Raw genomic sequence first — 20,277 nt, forward strand, 5'->3', positions numbered from 1 at the left:
AAATTTATCTCGAAGTATTTTCTAATTTCCCTTGTGATTGTCTTTGACCCACTGGTTATTTACGAATGAGTTATTTAATTTTCCATATATGTGTGAACTTCCCAAATCTCCTTCTGTTAATGATTTCTAATTATAGTACTCACTTATTCTTGACTTCAAGTATAGATGAAAATGTCACAGAATCCTAGACTTGGAGGAAATCTCTCCAAGAGAGTAGCTATAATCACTCTTACTTCTATCCCAGATGGTATTAGCAATAATCTTTCAATAGATTTTGGAAGAGAAGCTAAAGGAATCAAATGAAAAAGTTGAGGACTATGAGCATCATCAGTTATACTTTGTATTTATAGAGAATTTTACAGATTACAGAAAATGCTTTTATATCCATGTCTGAATGTAAATAAATGAATTTTTAAAAGGACCTGTAACACATAAGAGACAACTAGTAGGTTGGCATAAACAAAATACCTGATAGGTGTTGTCAAAACTGTCATACATGAATCTGGTAATCAGTGATGTCTTTCCAACTGAAATGAAAAGGAAAAAAAAGATTGATTCAGTTAACACATTAAATTGGGTTCTCAAGCAATTTTTTTTACAGAGAACTGCGATTCAATTCATTGGGAGATATCTGCAATGGTTCAACTAACAATAATTTACAAACATACAGGCCTATGTGACAAATAAAAAGAGAATACTTACATAACCACTAAAAAAAAACAAAAAAAACCCATACAGGCCTGAGTTTGTTGAAATGTCTTTCTTTAATAACAGATAATCTCGGGACTTTCCTGGTGGTCCAGTGGGTAAGACTCCGCGCTCCCAATGCAGGGGGCCTGGGTTTGATCCCTGGTTGGGGAACTAGATCCCACATGCATGCCGCAACTAAGAAGCCCACAGGCCGCAACTAATAAGCCCACATGCTGCAACTAAACTTGCTGCAACGAAGATCCCGTGTGCCGCAACTAAGACTCAGCCCAGCCAAAACAACTAAATAAGTTCTTCTTCCCCACCCCCCTTCCTTTTCCTCTCCTCCTCCTTATAAAAAAAAAACCAAACAAACAAACAAAAGATAATCTCTCAAACTGAGAGCACAGGTAAAAGAATATTTATTTAGTTAAGAGGTGAGGAAAATGAAGAGAAAAGATGGAGGAAAACAATCAGTTATGCTGACATCTCTAATTCACAAAAGGCAAGCAGATATTTACTTGAGCCCTAACAAAAAGAACTAGGATTACACTGGGAAGAAATTATAGTTAACTTCCTGGACAGTAACCTGGGGAATATAAGGGTCAGGTCCACTTCATTCAGTGAATCAAAGCTTAATCTCGGGAAGCATAAAAACTAAATATGAAGAGTTCTAGGAGGGGTATGAGGGCTGCAAGAACTTGACTGTTTAAGAGTAAGAATGAAATGACATGGAAAATTGTTTTGAAACTCATTTCAGGATCAGATCTCTATTCTTTGGCAGGGCAATCCCAAAGATTCATAATACTACTTTGTATTGGTATTTTTAAGTTAATCCACATGAAAGTGCCACTAGGTAAAAAATAGTGGTATACTGCCAATATCCTTACCAATGGGCACAGTGTTCAAGGGCAAGAACCATATCTAATTTTCCTATATCTCCAGTAGCTTGGCATAGATTCAATAAATACTAAATGATACAAGAAATTATATCAATTAGAAAAGAACTGAGCAAATAAATATCTCAAATGCTCTCCCAAATGTAAATACTTTGGGGAGGAAAAAAAACAATAACTAGTCACTCATATTTTTGTATGAATTTAAGTAACTTTTGATTTCAACTTTTGATTTTTAGAGACCTGATCCCGGCCTCTTAAAATGTCCTCCATCCATGTGCTATATGAAAACCTGAGGAAAAAACTGAGCCAAAGAAGGAAGAATCCCATAAAATCACCTACTCCCAAACATCTTATTTTAAAGAATCTAAAATAGCAGGTTGAACAGCTAAAGCTAGTTTCCCTAGACCCTGGTCAAAAGCAAACTGATGTTTGGGAAGAAGTCTCTTTTTGGAGCAATGAGTAGACCTACGCATTTCTTCATTAGTAAACAGTACATACAGTTTTTACTTTGTTTTGAAAAATGTCCCCTTTTTATATAAAAGAGCAAAATGCATGTTATAAAGCGGGAAACACAGAAAAGAACAAAGTGAAAATTACATATATCCTACCACCTATACATAGCTAACGTTAAAACTTTGGTACAGAGGTTAAGAGGATTAAATTGCAGATATCCTTAACATTGCCGGCTCTGCCTTTCTCTGAGAGTTCCTTGGAATGGCACACCCAAATTGTGAGAAGAATTTCTTTGAAGAGGTCTTAGGTGAAGAAAATATGGTTCTTACATTGATTCCAGTTAATGAGGAAATTGTTGAAGACCATCTAACGGAACCAAGTGTTTCTTCAACTTCAGAAGTCAAAGTGGAGTCACTGAGTCCAGATGATCAAGTTCATCCTCCTCAAACAGATGAACAGTTCAAAGCTTGCCCAAAATCTAGTTGTAGTAAACCTATTTATCCTTTGCCAACCATATTGCCTCCAATTAACAACGTGAGTCGGGACACTTTGCGGAAATGGTGCCAACAACTTAATTTGAGTACCGATGGTCAGAAAACAGAGGTTTATCTGAGACTCCAGAAATATGCTTATCCTGAAAAAGATCAGTATATTCCTGAATCATCACGAGAGGCCAGATTGCAGTCATGTCCAGGGAAACACAAGACGGTGACCAAGACAGTAAGTGTTCAGAAAAGGAAGATGAGTGAGAATGAGGAAAGGACTAACATGGTTGAAGTGATAACTTCAGCTCAGGCAGCCATGTTGGCAGCATGGTCAAGAATTGCTGCAAGAGCTGTTCAACCTAAGGCTGTAAATTCACGTCCCCTGCCTACCTCTGTTGAGTCCTTTCTGCCGCAAGCTTCCGGTGTCCGGTGGTGTGTGGTCCATGGCAGACCACTCTTGGCAGACACAGAAGGTTGGGTTCGCCTGCAGTTCCATGCAGGTCAGACCTGGGTGCCTAACACTCCCAGGAGGATGATCTCTCTCTTCATGTTACCTGCCTGCACTTTCCCATCCCCAGACCTAGAAGATAATATGTTATGTCCAGAATGTGCTAAGAGGAATAAGAAAATTATGAAAAGATTAATTGCAATGGGGAAGAGGAAGAAACCTGGTTTGGACATACCAACATCATTGCTTTTAGATGGGCCATGTCTTAATACAAAATAAACGGTTAGCGGAGGGGAAGGGGTGGGGTGTGGATGAAATGTGTGAAGGGGGGTAATTGTATGGTAATGATGGTAACTAGACTTATATCAGTTTTGTAGTGTACACAAATATCGAATTACTATGTTGTACACCTGTAACATAACGTTATATACCAATTTTACCTCAATATAAAAAAATGTTTGTTAGAATACACCAGTGAAGCCATCTAGTCCTGGAGACTTTTGTTTGTTGGGAAGTCTTTGATTATGATTCAAACTCCTTACTAGTAATCATGAAAAAAAAAAAGAGATAAATGATGGAGAGCCCACAGTTAAAGTGACTTGCATCCCAATGATTGCTATGCTCTGTCCTCGCCATCCTCAATGTTGCCTGATGCCTTAAGTACAGATGGGAATGTCTGGATTCTATACTGAGGTTTACCAAAAAATGACTGTTACTGCTGCTTCAAGTACTAGCTATATAGAATGTAATTTGGTTTTATTTTAGTTAATAGATTTTTGGTTTTTTTAAGCAGTTTTAAGCTTTCAGAAAAATTGAGCAGAAAGTACAGAATTCTCAAATACCACCCCTCCTCCCCACCCCATTTCCTCTACTATCAACATCCTGCAACCGAGAGGCACAGTTGTTGAACCTACATTGACCAATCATTGTCACCCAAAGCCCATAGTTTATATTAGGGTTCATTCTTTGTGTTGTACACTCTATGGGTTTTGACCAATGTATAATGACATACTCATCATTCTAGTGTCATACAAAATAGTTTCACTGTGCTATAAAAATGTTCTGTGCTCCACCTATTTAATACTTTCTCCCCCCAGCTCCAGACCACTGATCTTCCTGTCGGCATAGCTTTGCCTCTTTACAGAATGTCATACATTTGGAATCATACAGTAGCCTTTTCAGATTGACTTCTTTCACAACAGGAAATGTATTTAAAATTCTTTCATGTTTTTTCATGGCTGGATTGCCCACTTTTTAATGCTGAATACTCCATTGTTTGGGTGTACCATAATTTATCCATTCACATATTGAAGGCCACCTTGGTTGCTTCCAAGTTTTGGCAATTATGAATAAAGCTTCTATAAACAAAACAAAACAAAAAAACCCACAAAACTTTGGTATATGTCTTTCCAAAATATTTTTTATATATAAGAATACCTATGTACTTAAAGGCAAAACCCTAGAACCAATCATAGTAAAGTCAGGAACAATACACATACTACATTATTTAACACTGATCAGAATCTATTAAAAAGTAAATCTAAAAATCTGAAGAGATAAAAGGCAAAATAGTGGTGGGGGAAACAGTGGTGGAGAAAAGCAAAGGAGCTTCATTATAAATAAAATATATAGTGAAGAAATGCAAAATAGCTTGGTTGTTGAAACGGTTTTTTTCTTTCTTTTTTTTCTTTTTTTGCGGTACAAGGGCCTCTCACTGTTGTGGCCTCTCCCGCCGCGGAGCACAGGCTCCGGACGCGCAGGCTCGGCAGCCATGGCTCAGGGGCCCAGCCGCTCCGCGGCATGTGGGATCTTCCCGGACCTGGGCACGAACCTGTGTCCCCTGCATTGGCAGGTGGACTCTCAACCACTGCACCACCAGGGAAGCCCTTATGCCCATTTTTTGATTGGATTGTTTTTTTGATATTGAGCCATATGAGCTGTTTGTAAATTTTGGAAATTAATCCCTTGTCAGTCAGGATGCATTGTTTGCAAATACGTTCTTCCATTCTCTGGGTTGCCTTTTTGTTTTGTTTATGGTTTGCTGTGCAAAAGCTTTTGAGTTTAATTAGGTCCTATTTGTTTGTTTTTATTTCCATTACTCTAGGAGATGGATCGAAAAAGATATTGCTGCAATTTATGTCGAACAGTGTTCTGCCTATATTTTCCTCTAAGAATTTTATAGTACCTGGTCTTTCACTTAGGTCTTTAACCCATTTTGAGTTTATTATGGTGTTAAAAAAGTTTTAATTTCATTTTTTTTTTACCTGTAGCTGTCCAGTTTTCCCAGCACCATTCACTGAAGAGACTGTCTTTTCTCCATCGTATAGTCTTGCCTCCTTTGTCATAGATTAATTGACCACAGGTTCATGGGTTTATTTCTGGGCTTTCTATACTGTTACATTGATCTATAGTTGTATTTTTGTGCAAGTACCATACTGTTTTGAGGACTGTAGCTTTGTAGTATAGTCTGAAGTCAGGAGCCTGATTCCTCCAGTTCCGTTTTTCTTTCTCAAGATTGCTTTGGCTATTCAGCGTCTTTTGTGTTGCCATACGAATTTTAAGATTTTTTTGTTCTAGTTCTGTGAAAAATGCCATTGGTAATTTGATAGGGATTGCAATGAATCTGTAGATTGCCTCGGGTAGTACTGTCATTTTGACGATACTGATTCTTCCAATCCAAGAACATGGTATATCTCTCCAACCGTTTGTGTTGTCTTTGATTTCTTTCATCAGCATTTTATAGTTTTCAGAGTGCAGGTCTTTTTCCTCCTTAGGTAGGTTTATTCCTAGGTATTTTATTCTCTTTGATGTAATGGTAAATGGGATTTTTTCCTTTAATTTCCCTTTCTGATCTTTCGTTGTTAGTGTATAGAAATGCAATAGATTTCTATGAATTTATTTTGTATCCTGCAACTTTACCAAATTCACTGATGAGCTCTAGTAGTTTTCTAGTAGCATCTTTAGGATTTTCTATGTATAGTATCATGTCATCTGCAAAAAGTGACAGTTTTACTTCTTTTCCAATTTGGATTCCCTTTATTTTTTCTTCTCTGACTGCTGTGGCTGGGACTTCCAAAACTATGTTGAATAAAAGTGGCAGAGAGTGGACATCCTTGTCTTGTTCCTGATCTTAGAGGAAATGCTTTCAGCTTTTCACCGTTGAGAATGTCAGTTGTAGATCTGTCATACATGGCCTTTATTATGTTGAGGTATGTTCTCTCTATACCCACTTTCTGGAGATTTTTATCATAAATCGGTGTTGAATTTTGTCAAAAGTCTTTTCTGCATCTATTGAGATGATCATATGGCTTATATTCTTCAATTTGTTGACGTGGTGAATCACACTGATTGATTTGCGGATACTGAAAAATCCTTGCATCCCTAGGATAAATCACACTTGATCATGGTTATGATCCTTTTAATACATTGTTGGATTTCTTTTGCTAGTATTTTGTTGAGGATTTTTGCATCTCTCTCTGTTCATCAGTGATACTGGTGATGGTTGCACAACTCTGTGAATATACTAAAAACTACTGAATTGTACACTTTAAATGAGTGAATTGTATATGATTATTTAAAAAAATTTTTAATTTCCTCTAGAATTTATTGCAGTTACCATGTTATAACAAAAGCAGATCATTCTTAATGTGTTAATTTTGTTTATAAATTTAAATAAAAATATATGATCCCCATCACATAAACAGATAATTCTAAATCTACTTTGAAGTTTAATCAATCAATAAGTATCTATTTGGAAATTGTACCTAGTATCATATTATACCAAAGATAAGGCTGCTGTCCTCAGAATATATGGATCATTGGTAATCAATCTTTAAACTAGTGAATGTCATTAATACATTGGGAAATATTGGAAAACTAACAAATTTATCTAGACATTGTTTATCTTGCCCTTCTGAGAGACTTATAGATCTAGATGAGACTAGTTTGGAAATGGGGTCTCGTTTAGTCCAGAAAATCTTCAAAGTCCAATATAGTTCTCGGCTAATCAGAGACTAAAGAACCTTTATAAGAAGTAGGCTTGGAAATCAACCAGTCTTATTTTGAATTAGCATGTTTGAGTCAAAGTATGGAATTAATGATCAAGTATCAGGAATTTCTGTAATATACTCCAATGCCAAGTGACCACTAACATTCTATTTCCTACTATAATAATTCCTTGATGAGAGGTAGAAGGCAATATTCTTTATTGCCAGCTATAAAATAAACTGCACTCCAATGTCTATGAGCTCTAAAGATAAATCTTTTTTTTTTTTTTTTGCGGTACGCGGGCCTCTCACTGTTGTGGTCTCTCGCGTTGCGGAGCACAGGCTCCGGACGCGCAGGCTCAGCGGCCATGGCTCACGGGCCCAGCCGCTCCGCAGCATGTGGGATCTTCCCAGACCGGGGCACGAACCCGTGTGCCCTGCATCGGCAGGCGGACTCTCAACCACTGCGCCACCAGGGAAGCCCTTATAAATCTTTTTTTTAAATATAAGAAACTCACCGAATCAAATGAATACTAATTAAAGCAAATGTAGTATACATAAAACTGAGGTAAGAGACCTCTAACTCCATAGGAAATCTATGAAATGATTAATCATTTTAAGAGAAGAATTATTTTTCCAGTAGCCCCACTGCTTTGAATATCATCTTCATGGGCCACCTTCTCCAATGGAATCTGAGGACCTAATACTGGTCTCAACCAACCAATTTCCATTCTGGCTTGAAGGGCTGCTGCAAACTGCTGAAATTCCTCCTTGGTGGATATATAGAGAGCAACTCGTATTATGCTAGATTCCTTTGCCATGATGTCTCCCGTGGGTTTATTTCAACAGGACCTCTGCTGCCAACAACTATTACTCGTCCTCCATGTGACAAAGATTCAAATCATTGCTAAGATTTACATTAGCTAACATTTCAATAATCACATCAACTCCTTTTCACCAAAAGATTTCTTAATTTTATCAATATAATCAGTTTCTTTGTGATTAAACACTTCGTGGGCCCCATTTTGCAAAACAGTGTTTTGTCCTTCCTCAGTACCAGCTGTGCCCAAAACTTTTAAGCCATAAGCTCTAGCAGTCTGGCATGCTGCTATCCCAACTCCTCCACTAGCTCCACGAACCAGAACACTTTCTCCAGCTTTCACACAGGCACTGTGGAGCAGAGCTCAATAAGCAGTAAAATACGGGATACTGATGGCAGCTCCTTGTTTAAAGTCCAGTTTTTCCGGCAGTGTGTAAACAGGGTAATTGGCTGCCAGAGCATACTCTGCGTAGCCCCCAGAGATCATGCTGGTAGTGAAAACTCTGTCACCTTTCTTGAAAGCAGATACACTTTCTCCAACAGCTTCTGTTATCCCAGCGACATCTAATCCAGGAATATAAGGTGGAAGTGGTTTTCTACTATAGGTACCAGAGTGAATTTGTGTGTCCACTGGGTTTACACTACACGCATGGACTTTGATTAGAACCTGATGGTCTTTTGGAATCGATATGGCAACATCCGACTGGAGTTTCATCACTTCTGGTCCACAAATTAAAAAACTCTAATAGCTCTCATCAACCTCTGTTCAGTCACCATGGTGATCTAGATACGAGTCCTAGAGTGGGAAATCAAAATCTGCGAGAGCTCCCTCAGATTCCATGGAAAAAAGGGCTGTGTGATGTATGATTTCATCTCAATAAAGCTGTTATTAAAAATCTATCATGGATTTCCCTGGTGACTCAGTGGTTATGAATCCTCCTGCCAATGAAAGGGATGCCTAGAGCCCGTGCTCCACAACAGATGCCACTGCAATGAGAAGCCTGCGCACCACCATGAAGAGTAACCCCCGCTCACAAGTAGAGAAAGCCCGCGCACATCAACGAAGACCCAACACAGCCATAAATAAATAAATAGATAGATAAATAAAATCCATTGTGGTGATTATTGTACAATGTGAAATACTTAATGCCACTGAACTGTACACATAGAAATAAGTTAAAATGGTAAATTTTACTATGTATAATAATTTTAATACTGGAGCACCAAAGATAACTAAAAAAGGGGCTGATTATTAAAGATTAGAGGAACTAATTATTGGGCTTCTAGAAGACCAAGGTATACTAATTTAAGAGATAACTTCTGTAAGTGGTAAAGTAATTCCTCACATAATATACTCTTCAAGAATACTTAGGATTCAAAGATTATAAGACTAATGTTTGCATAAAAGGAGAAGTCTCAATTATTCTACAACCTATATAAATGAACATTTATGAACTGCTTCATAATTTGGTCAGTTATATTGGTCAGATAATACTGAAACAGACAACAAGATATTTATATATTCTAATTTTTCCCCACAAAAATAAGCCATTATAAAAGATTAATGTGCTATGATAATAACAGTACCTTAAATCAGATGCTATGATTTTAGTTAGAAGTTAAGCATAAAAATACAACAAGCAAACACACAAAAACAACACTATCTGTAGTCCATCATGGTAATGAAGACACCTGAAAAAGGTACCTAGGGACCATAGCAAAAAAGCTCAGCTGCAAGCAAAACTCACTGCAATATCACAGCCAAGATGTCTCATCTAGGTGATGCAATTCTACAGCAAAACAGAAAATCAATTAAACCAAGCTCACACTACTCCAATGTAGCGAACCTAGTCAACAACACTGAAGTTCCATAAAGCTAGTAGCCTTTCTCTAAAGACCTAAATTGAATAAAGATTTCATTTTTCCTAAAGCTTAAAAAAAAAAGGAAGAAATGGAATATTACTCAGCCATAAAAAGAAATGAAATTGAGTTATTTGTAGTGAGGTGGATGGACCTAGGTTCTGTCATACAGAGTGAAGTCAGTCAGAAAGAGAAAAACAAATACCGTATGCTAACACATATATATGGAATCTAAAAAAAAAAGGTTCTGAGGAACCTAGGGGTAGGACAGAAATAAAGAAGCAGACGTAGAGAATGGACTTGATGACACATGGAGGGGGAAGGGTAAGCTGGGATGAAGTGAGAGTGACATGGACATATATACACTACCAAATGTAAAACAGATAGCTAGTGAGAAGCAGCCACATAGCACAGGAGATCAGCCCGGTGCTTTGTGACTACCTAGAGGAGTGGGAAAGGGAGGATGGGAGGGAGATGCAAGAGGGAGAAGATATGGGGATATATGTATATGTAGAGCTGATTCACTTTGTTATAAAGCAGAAACTAACAAACCATTGTAAAGCAATCATACTCCAATAAAGATGATTAAAAAAAAAAGAAGAGAACTACAACTACACTTGTACAATTACACTCAAAAATGGGGAGAATGAATTTGGTTGTATAAAATATTTGCTGAATAAGTAATTTCACATCTATGGCTCAAAAGTTGTTTTTTAATAAATATGCTGTATTTCTTTATAATAATATTTATGTTAAAGGCATCAGACCTATGATATGAGTTTCCAGGATGATGAAATGGAGACATCCAAAGTAAAAACAAAAAATATTTGACTACACAAAATATGAAGACAGAAAAGATATTCACATAAAGGTAATGACCCACTGGCTACGCTTATCAAAGATGAATAAAACATAAACAAATATATTAATGCTTGGATGGCTACTATTTCTCACTTCATTCCAAAACTTCCAAGTGCTAGGAAACAAGGAGGTTGCAGGATGAGAATGAAAAACAAATGTAAGTAAGGCCTTGAACGCAAAGGAGTTTACAACCGCTGAAAGAGGGTGAACGAGAGAATAAAGCACTGTGCAAACAAAGTGTCCATCCTCTATACTGCCAGAGGTATGTTTCAACAATTTATAAACATTCCAAGGCTCCCCAGTCTCCATAAGCTAAAGATCCTTAGCAGGCATTCAAACTTGAGCTGAGCCTTTCTAGTCTCATCTCCTAACCTTGCCAAACACAAATACCATCTGACAATGATGGAAAGCTATTGGTTATTCTTCAAGCATAACAGGTTCCTTGGAGCCTGAGATTTTGCTCATGTAAACCAGTTTTGTGCAACTTTTCTTTCCTGGTTACATTATGAACTTATAGATTCAGTATCAGATGTGGTTCTGCCTGGAGGAGAGAAAAACTAAATTACCTCTCAAAACTACTTTCAGCCAAGCTCCCTGGTGGCCTAATGGTTAGGATTCCAGGCTTTCACTGCCATGGCCCGGGTTCAATCCCTGTTCAGGGAACTGAGATTCCCGCAAGGCATGCAGGGTGACAAAAAATTAAAACAAAATACTTTCAGCCTAAGATTGTATTTCTAGAAGTATTTTAGATAGCAGCAGGGCTTTTATTTTATTCCTACAACAAAGTTAACATTCATCTATGAATGTATCTTAAGGATAAAGTGACGAGTTGGACTAATTAAAAAAGATACATGCATCCCAATGTTCATTGCAGCACTAGTCAAGACATGGAAGCAACCTAAATGTCCATCAACAGATGAATGGATAAAGAAGATGTGGTATATATACACAATGGAATACTACTCAGTCATCAAAAAGAATGAAATAATGCCATTTACAGCAACATGGATGGACCTATCATACTAAGTAAGTGAAGTAAGTCAGAAAGAGAAAGACAAATACCAAATGATAACACTTATATGTTGAATCTAAAATATGATACAAATGAACTTATTTACAAAACAGAAACAGACTCACAGACTTAGAAGACAAGCTTATGGTTATCAAAGGGGAAAGGGGGCTGGGGGAGGAATAAATTAGGAGTTTGGGATTAGCAGATACAAATTACTATATATAAAATAAACAAAAAGGTCCTAGGGACTTCCCTGGTGGCGCAGTGGTTAAGAATCCGCCTACCAATGCAGGGGACATGGGTTCGATCCCTGGTCCAGGAAGATCCCACACGCCGCGAAGCAACTAAGCCCGTGCGCCACAAATACTGAGCCTGTGTTCTAGACCCCACAAGCCACAACTACTGAGCCTGCAAGCCACAACTACTCAAGCCTGCACGCCTAGAGCCCCTGCTCCGCAACAAGAGAAGCCACCTCAATGCAAAGCCCACACACCGCAAGAAAGAGCAGCCCCCGCTCATCCCAACTAGAGTAAGCCCGCATGCAGCAACGAACACCCAATGCAATCGTAAAGAAATAAGTAAGTAGCTCCTATTGTATAGCACAGGGAACTATATTCAATATCCTGTAATAAACCATATGGAAAAGAATATATATACATACATACATGCATACATATATATACTGAATCACTTTGCTATACACCAGAAACTAACACAAATCAACTATACTTCAATAAAAAAAATGTTTTTAAAAAGATGACTTGGAAATAATCTGTACCCTCAAAGAACAGTTCAGTGGGAAGTTCAAAATAAGTACTAGCATAAGACTAGCTTTTCCAGCATTAACTTTACTCAAAAACTTTTTAAGTCTAAGTGTAGAAAAGCATGATCCAATTCTTACAGGGAAAAATAAGAAAAAAATGGCAATATAAGGAACTTAACTCATATTATCTTGTTTGTGCATTTATTTACTAGTTTACCTCTCCCAACTTACAAATGATAAGCTGTAGAATAGGAACTTCATCTATCTTGTTCATGGCTACACTCAATGTTGGTCCCTGTCTAGCACTAAATGAAATAATCAATGAAAGAAACCATCAAGTAGACAGTATTCACTAAGGTTGTCCAGAGTCTGCATTCTTGGAAAAATGAAAGTAGATATAGCTCACAAGGGCACACTTATGATAAAACTCAGTGAACTGAGGTTTTAGAACCAGAAGGCCAAATTTACTAATTAATGTAAGAAATAATTTTGTAACGATGGGAAAATTCAGGTCAATATAACTAGCAATTTTTCTCATTCAAGCTGTACACTTAAGATTCGTATGCTTTTCTATATGTTACACTTCAATAAAAAGTTTTCCTTGTAAAAATAAAATCTAAATAATCACTGTCTGAAATAATAACATCTTATGGGGTTTTACACACACACACACACACACACACTTGAAGTACACATAGTAAGTCAAGTCAGAAGGAAGAATGGTAAGTAGAATTAGACTGCCAAGGTCCCTGCACTGCCCAGAAGTGTAAAGGAATCAATTACCTGTAAACTTTTGTAAGTCATGGCTGCATGCCACAACTTCTGGGCTAATCACAAAAAGAAAAAGAAAAGAAAATTGTATAACTTCCCAATTAATAAAGAATATGGAATACTTTTTTAAAACACTACAAATTCAAATAACACAAGAAGAGAAAAAGAAACACTCAGGACAAAAAGAAAGCACATTGAGAAGATGGTAGATTTATTTTAAATCCAAATATATAATTATATTAAATGTAAATGTACTAATGTTCCAATTTTAAAAACAATTATCAGACTGGACAAACACAAAACTTAACTAGATGACTACTAAGCCACATCTGAAACATAAGAATACAAAAATGTTGAAAGTAAAAAGATAGAGGGACATCCCTGGTGGCGCAGTGGTTAAGAATCTGCCTGCCAATGCAGGAGACACGGGTAGGCCAGGGAACTAAGATCCCCATATGCCAGGCAGGGCAGCCAAAATAAATTAATTAATTAAAAAGGATAGAAAAATATAAATACTATGAAAACATTAGCCAAAAGAAAGATGGTATACCTATACTAACATCAAAGTAAACTTTGGGCTTCCCTGGTGGCGCAGTGGTTGAGAGTCCGCCTGCCGATGCAGGGGACACAGGTTCGTGCCCCGATCTGGGAGGATCCCACATGCCGCGGAGCAGCTGGGCCCGTGAGCCATGGCCGCTGAGCCTGCGCGTCCGGAGCCTGTGCTCCGCAACGCAAGAGGACACAACAGTGAGAGGCCCACATACCGCAAAAAAACCCCAAAACAAACAAACAAAAAAACCCAATAAGGTGGGAGGATTTGCTCTCTGGTAAATCAGTAATTTTTATATTAAGTTATAGTAAGTTTTGTATTGTTGCAAGGGTAGACTAAGCAATTAGCAGAATAGAAATTCCAGAACCAGGTCAATGAATTTATAGACAGTTGGTCATTATAAAACCGATATGGCAGAGCACTGAGGAAAAGAAATGTTTTTAAATACATGATGCTCGGATAATTACATATCCATACTGAAAAAAATTAAACCTGACATCTATTTCATAGTACACATAAAGATAAATTTCAGTTGGATTATAAACCTAAATGTGAAAGACAAAGCAAAACAAAACACACACAAAAAAACAAAATTTCTAAAATATAATAGGGGAGACTATCTTCATTACTCAGGCTATGGAAAAACTTCTTAAAATGGGACATAAAAATCAGATTTTTATAGACTGATACATATATCTACATTAAAACTAACATTTTCTGTTCATTAAAAATTGTCATTAAGAGTGAAAAAAGCAAGCAATCATAGGTTGGTCTGTTCAAAAAAAAATACACCTTTTGTTTTTCTTCATGGAGAATAAAGGACACATGCTTTGAAGGAGGACGAAGCAACAGTTTAAGACTATCATAGTGTCTGTGTTACGGATTAAAAGTCTTTCTCTGAACTGTGAGCGTAGTTTCTTTAATATGCACCTTAACTTTTCTACAGCAAAATTTAAGCAAATAAGTTTTGACTTTGGAAAAACATTTCTCAATAATACAATAATGAAGTAATCAAAACTAAAAACCCAAGAAAGAAAAACAAAGCTCGAAAATACCCTCCTTTCAACTCTAGTAAAACACATTTTCCAGCATAGCAATTTTTTTTTTTTTTTTGCGGTACGCGGGCCTCTCACTGTTGTGGCCTCTCCCGCTGCAGAGCACAAGCTCTGGACGCGCAGGTTCAGCGGCCATGGCTCACGGGCCCAGCCGCTCGGCGGCATGTGGGATCTTCCTGGACCGGGACACGAACCCGTGTCCCGTGCATCGGCAGGCAGACTCTCAACCACTGCGCCACCAAGGAAGCGCCAGCACACCAATTTTTTAAAAATTACAATAAATAAAGTCTTTGCTCTCATGGGGTTTAAAACTGGCAATACATATACCTTACAAGTATATAACATTTAGGTATAGAGGATAAATTCTCTAATATTTTAGTTCAAGGTAGTTTTTGTTTTGTTTTGTTTTAAAGACAGAATCTCCAGGGACTTCCCTGGTGGTCCAGTGAGTAAGACTTTGCACTCCCAATGCAGGGGGCCGGGGTTCGATCCCTAGTTGGGGAACTAGATCCTGCATGCATGCCCCCAAGTCCACATGCCACAACAAAAAAAAAAAGATCCCGCAGGCCGCAACTAAGACCCACAGCATACATGCATGCATGCATGAGTGAATTAAAAAAAAAAAAAAAAAAGACAGACTCTCCAAATAGTAGATCAGGATCTCAATGTCTCTCTCATCTGGTCAGCATTCAAGTTGTTGTATCTTCCTTGTATTGAGGGTAACCCAAAACTCCAGAGAAAGAGTATAGTCCACTTATAGTCCACTTAGGTGGCTCTTTTACATTGTCCAAAGACATATTTTAGCACCCTTTCATATATTACTACCCATTTATGATCAATAGCTTCTGGAAGCTATTTAGTTTCCGGAAATTAAAATAACTCCTTTTCATAGAAAGATTAGACATATCTAATTTTAAAACAGCATTCCTTCTGTATTTGCATTTCTTCTGTATTCATTCAAATCTCTTCAGCTAAGCTTATTTCTCCAAAATAGTTTTCAAAATCCCTAATAGTACATTCTTTATATCCTCCTATATAAAGGCAATTTAAATGACCATTTCAATCAAAGCCTAACTAATCTTATCCTGAACATTGTGGCTATTCATTTTTCTTCCAACAATATTTTAACATTTGTCCTTAATACTCCTGTGCCACCATACACACAAAACTTCATACAGCATTATGTTCTAATACTTTTCTTCCTATCCCACTCCCAACCCATGCCATACAATTTATTCTGTATTATATAAATTTATTCAGTCAGTCATCAAGAAGTTCTGATAAAAGGAAGCATATATTGAGGCAAGGAAGACCAACCAAAACTAACAAGAATATTTAATTATCAACAAATATGGTTCTATACAACACAAAATAGAAATCTGTTAAGTATTGTAGGTATACTCCTGGTTCTGAGTATGCCTAGCTCTTCCAGGAAATCACTTCTCTGTTTAAAAAAGGAAATATCTCCAGGTGATTTCATAACCCACTCTTAATATTTCTACAACCTTTTCAGTCAGGAAATTCTTCCATATATATGACTTAAATTCACTATGTTTCATAGCACAGGGAGATCAGCTCAGTGCTTTGTGTCCATCTAGAGGGGTGGGATAGGGAGGGAGATACAAGAGGGAGGAGATATGGGGATATATATGTATACGTATAGCGGATTTACTTTGTTATACAGCAGAAACTAACACACCATTGTAAAGCAATTATACTCCAATAAAGATGTTAAAAAAAATTCACTATGTTTCAGCTTAAGCCTCTCTTATTGTTCAGATCTTAGAATTGCAAATTAACAAGCTATTATCTTTTCTGTAAGATATTACAAATCCAAAGACTTTTTTCAGTTGTACTTTTGCCTTCTTGATGTGACTGGACAATTCTCATTTGAATGTCACATTTTAATTCCATGATTAAACAAACCTATGATTTTCCTTGTGTATAAGCAACATGTGAAGTGATTCTTATTACTTCTTATTAAGTGTCAGCCAGTAACACAATCATCGACAAAGCAAATTTTATCAAAGCCATTGAATTTTTAAACTGTCTTTTTTGTAATTAATTTATTTATTTTTGGCTGCGTAGGGTCTTTGTTGCTGCACACAGCTTTTCTCTAGTTTTGACGAGCAGGGGCTACTCTTCGCTGTGGTGTGCGGGTTTCTCATTGCGGTGGCTTCTCTTGTTGCAGAGCATGGGCTCTAGGAGCGTGGGCTTCTGTAGTTATGGCACATGGGCTCAGTTGTTGTGGCTCACGGGCTCTAGAGCGCAGGCTCAGTAGTTGTGGCGCACAGGTTTAGTTGCTCCACGGCATGTGGGATCTTCCTGGACCAGGGATCGAACCCGTGCCCCTGCATTGGCAGGTGGATTCTTAACCACTGAGCCACCAGGGAAGTCCTCAAAGCCACTGAATTTTAAAACTAATTTATCTTACTCTCTACTTAACTGTAAGTTTCATGTATTAAGAATTTTGTCATATAAATTACAAAAGTCCAATACAGCAAAATACCTGAGAAACACTTAATCTTATCTAACATTTAGTTCATGTAGCTCAACTTTCCAGAGATGATTAGTTTTTTCACTCTTATGGTTTTGGGAACGCCAAAGTATCCTGTACTTTCTGCACACCTTCTACCTATACAAAATTTATCAAGGAAAGGTTGTATAGTTTAGTGTTTTAGTAGTGGAGCTCTAGAACCAGGCTGTTGAGCTGAAACCCAAGTTTGGCCAGTTACTAACTGTATATACTACTGAGACAAGTTATTTAACCTATCTGTGCCTGAATTTCCTCATGGTAAAGTAAGAATAACAGTAGTACCTATCTTATAGGAATATTTCAACTTTTTTTCATTGAAATATATTTGATTTCAATGTTGTGTTAGTTTCTGGTATACAGCAAAGTGACTGTTTTATATATATATATATATATTTTGTTGTTGTTTCTTTCCATTCTTTTCCATTCATTCCATTCTTTTCCATTATAGCTTATTACAAGATACTGAATATAGTTCCCTGTGCTATACCATAGGACCTTGTTGTTTATCTATTATATATATGGTAGTTTGTATCTGCTATTCCCAAACTTCTAAATGATCCCTCCCCACCTTTTCCCTTTGGTAACCATAAGTTTGTTTTCTATGTCAACTTTTTATTTTACAGAAAAGTTACAAACCTCCTTAGTCTCCTCTCATCGGTGACATTTCCTGTCTTTCCTGTTTTTACGACCTTGACACTTGTAAAGAAAACTGGTCAGTTATTTTGTGTAATGTCCCTCAATTTAGATTTGTCTAATGTTTTCTCATTAGAGTGAGGTCATACATTTTTGACAAGACCACCACAGAACTGATGTGCCTTTCTCAGTGCATCATAAAAGAAATACATGATGTCATATTAATGTCTTATTCCTAGTGATGTTAACCTTGATCACTTGATTATGGCAATCGCCACAGAGTTTCTTTACCATAAGTTACTGTTTTTCCCCTTGTAAATAATAAATATCTTGAGGAATATACTTTGAGATTATTCAAATATCCTGTGTCTTTGCAAAATTTTGCCCTCTAATTTTAGCATTCATCAAATGGATCTCGCCTGTAGCAATTAGCACTGTGGTATTCCAACGGTGATTTTCTATTTCCCTCATTCTATTTACTATAAGAGCAGTCCTTTCTTATCTATTTATTTATTTAAATAAGTATTCAGAAACACCTTAATTATGTGGGTTATAATCCAATATCACCATTATTTATTTTGTTGCTCAAAAATTTCCAACTTTCCCTATTGGGCGCTCTTTCACATTGGCTCCTGTGCCCTTTCAACATGTCCCCATCCTTTCATAAACACTTCCTTATTTTCTGGCACCAGAATACTCTCCAGCTTATTTTGTATTTTCCATGCCCCAGCCCTGAAATCAACCACTTCTCCAAAGATCTCACGGAGTTGGTTTTAAGGGTTAAACTAGCTAAGACTGTAAAGTACTTACAACAGGGTCTGATCTGTACTAAGTAATCAAATGTCAATTGATATCTAGTATTGATAGTTTGACAGGAAATACACATTAACCATTACAGCTGTCAGGAGGTGCTATATTTCTATGTTTGGTTGCAAAGTGATATTAAGCACTGTATTAGTCTGCTAGAGCTGCTGTAACAAAGTACCACAAACTGGTTTAAACAACAGAAATTTATTGTCTCACAGCTCTGGAGGCTACAAATCCAAAATCAAGGTGTTGGCAGAGTTAGTTCCTTCTGAGGGCTGTGAAAAGAATCTGTTCCAAGCCTCTTCCCTAGCTTCTGGTGGTTTGCTGGCAGTCCTTGGCAACCCTTGGTGTACAGAAGCATCACCCTGATCTCTGCCTTCACCTTCAGACGGCATTCTCTTTGTGTATATCTGTGTCCAAATTTCCCCTTTTTTTAAGGACACGAGTCATACTGTATAGTGGCCCATCCTACCCCAGGAGGACCTCACCTTAACCAGTTGCATCTGAGGTACTAGAGGTTAAACTTCAACATACGAATTTGGGAAGAACACACTTCAAGCCATAACCAGGCACAAATGAAAAAATTCTGAAAAATAAAAATAAATCATCACAGTATTTAGAATAATATCAATCAGACTGAGGTTGAAATAACTATTTAGATTGTTTTCACATAGAAGACTAATTATTGCAGCATCAGAGATTTTGAAAACAAATGTACAATATTTTGGAGAGGAAAGTTCAACTAAAGAATTTTGAAAGAACAAAAGGAATGCTTTATTTAAAACTAAATGTCCCAATGCAGCCAAAAATAAATAAATAATTTTTTTTAAAAAAGGGGGGGCTTCTCTGGTGGTGCAGTGGTTAAGAATCCACCTGCCAATGCAGGGGACATGGGTTCAATCCCTGGTCTGGGAAGATCCCACATGCCACGGAGCAACTAACTAAGCCCATGCGCCACAACTACTGAGCCTGTGCTCTAGAGCCTGTGAGCCACAACTACTGAGCCCTCGTGCCACAACTACTGAAGCCCACGTGTGTAGAGCCCATGCTCTGCAACAAGAGAAGCCACCGCAATGAGAAGGCCACGCACTGCAATGAAGAGCAGCCCCCGCTCGCCGCAACTAGAGAAAGCCTGTGAGCAGCGATGAAGACCCAACACAGCCAAAAATAAATAAATAAAAAAATAAAATTTAAAATAAATAAATAAAACTAAACTTCCTCAGTCTTTCTGTGAAGAGGAACTACTTTCAATTTCTGAAAGCTCTGAGAGCATTAAATAGGTAGGAATATATGAGAGGGTGCTGACAGTAAGCCCCTGGGTGGAGCCTACAGAGGACCATCTATGCAGGCCATATATATATATATATATATATATATATATATATATATATATATATATATTTTTTTTTTTTTTTTGCAGTACGCGGGCCTCTCACTGCTGTTGCCTCTCCCGTTGCGGAGCACAGGCTCCGGACACACAGGTTCAGCAGCCACGGCTCACGGGGCCAGCCGCTCCGCAGCATGCGGGATCTTCCCAGATCGGGGCACGAACCCGTGTCCCCTGCATCAGCAGGCGGACTCCCAACCACTGCGCCACCAGGGAAGCCCTATGCAGGCCATATTATATGGGTAGATTCTTCTCATTTTACCT

At 37.6% G+C, this 20,277-nt stretch overlaps 1 protein-coding gene and 2 pseudogenes across 5 annotated transcripts in view; 1 reads left to right on the forward strand and 2 right to left on the reverse strand.

Moving 5' to 3' along the window:
• The window catches only part of RAB6A (RAB6A, member RAS oncogene family), a 73,613-nt gene that overhangs the window by 40,532 nt on the left and 12,804 nt on the right, over window positions 1-20,277 (reverse strand). For all 4 annotated transcript variants that reach the window (XM_022593776.3, XM_022593777.3, XM_089915301.1 and 1 more), the window contains exon 2: window positions 469-527. In XM_022593776.3, the coding sequence (XP_022449484.1) occupies window positions 469-527 (59 nt within the window). The remainder of the gene's footprint in view (window positions 1-468; window positions 528-20,277) is intronic.
• Window positions 535-20,277, reverse strand: part of LOC149748736 (zeta-crystallin pseudogene) — a 32,527-nt pseudogene continuing 12,784 nt past the window's right edge. Inside the window, exon 2 of the transcript XR_016393834.1 lies at window positions 535-19,212. The product of XR_016393834.1 is annotated as a zeta-crystallin pseudogene (transcript). The remainder of the gene's footprint in view (window positions 19,213-20,277) is intronic.
• On the forward strand, window positions 2,017-4,126 carry LOC111184839 (developmental pluripotency-associated protein 2 pseudogene; annotated as a pseudogene).

This window comes from Delphinapterus leucas, chromosome 7 (genome assembly GCF_059928025.1).
Source record: "Delphinapterus leucas isolate spDelLeu-1000000601 "Yukka" chromosome 7, BTC_Dleu_Yukka2, whole genome shotgun sequence".
In the NCBI taxonomy this organism is placed as follows: domain Eukaryota; kingdom Metazoa; phylum Chordata; class Mammalia; order Artiodactyla; family Monodontidae; genus Delphinapterus; species Delphinapterus leucas.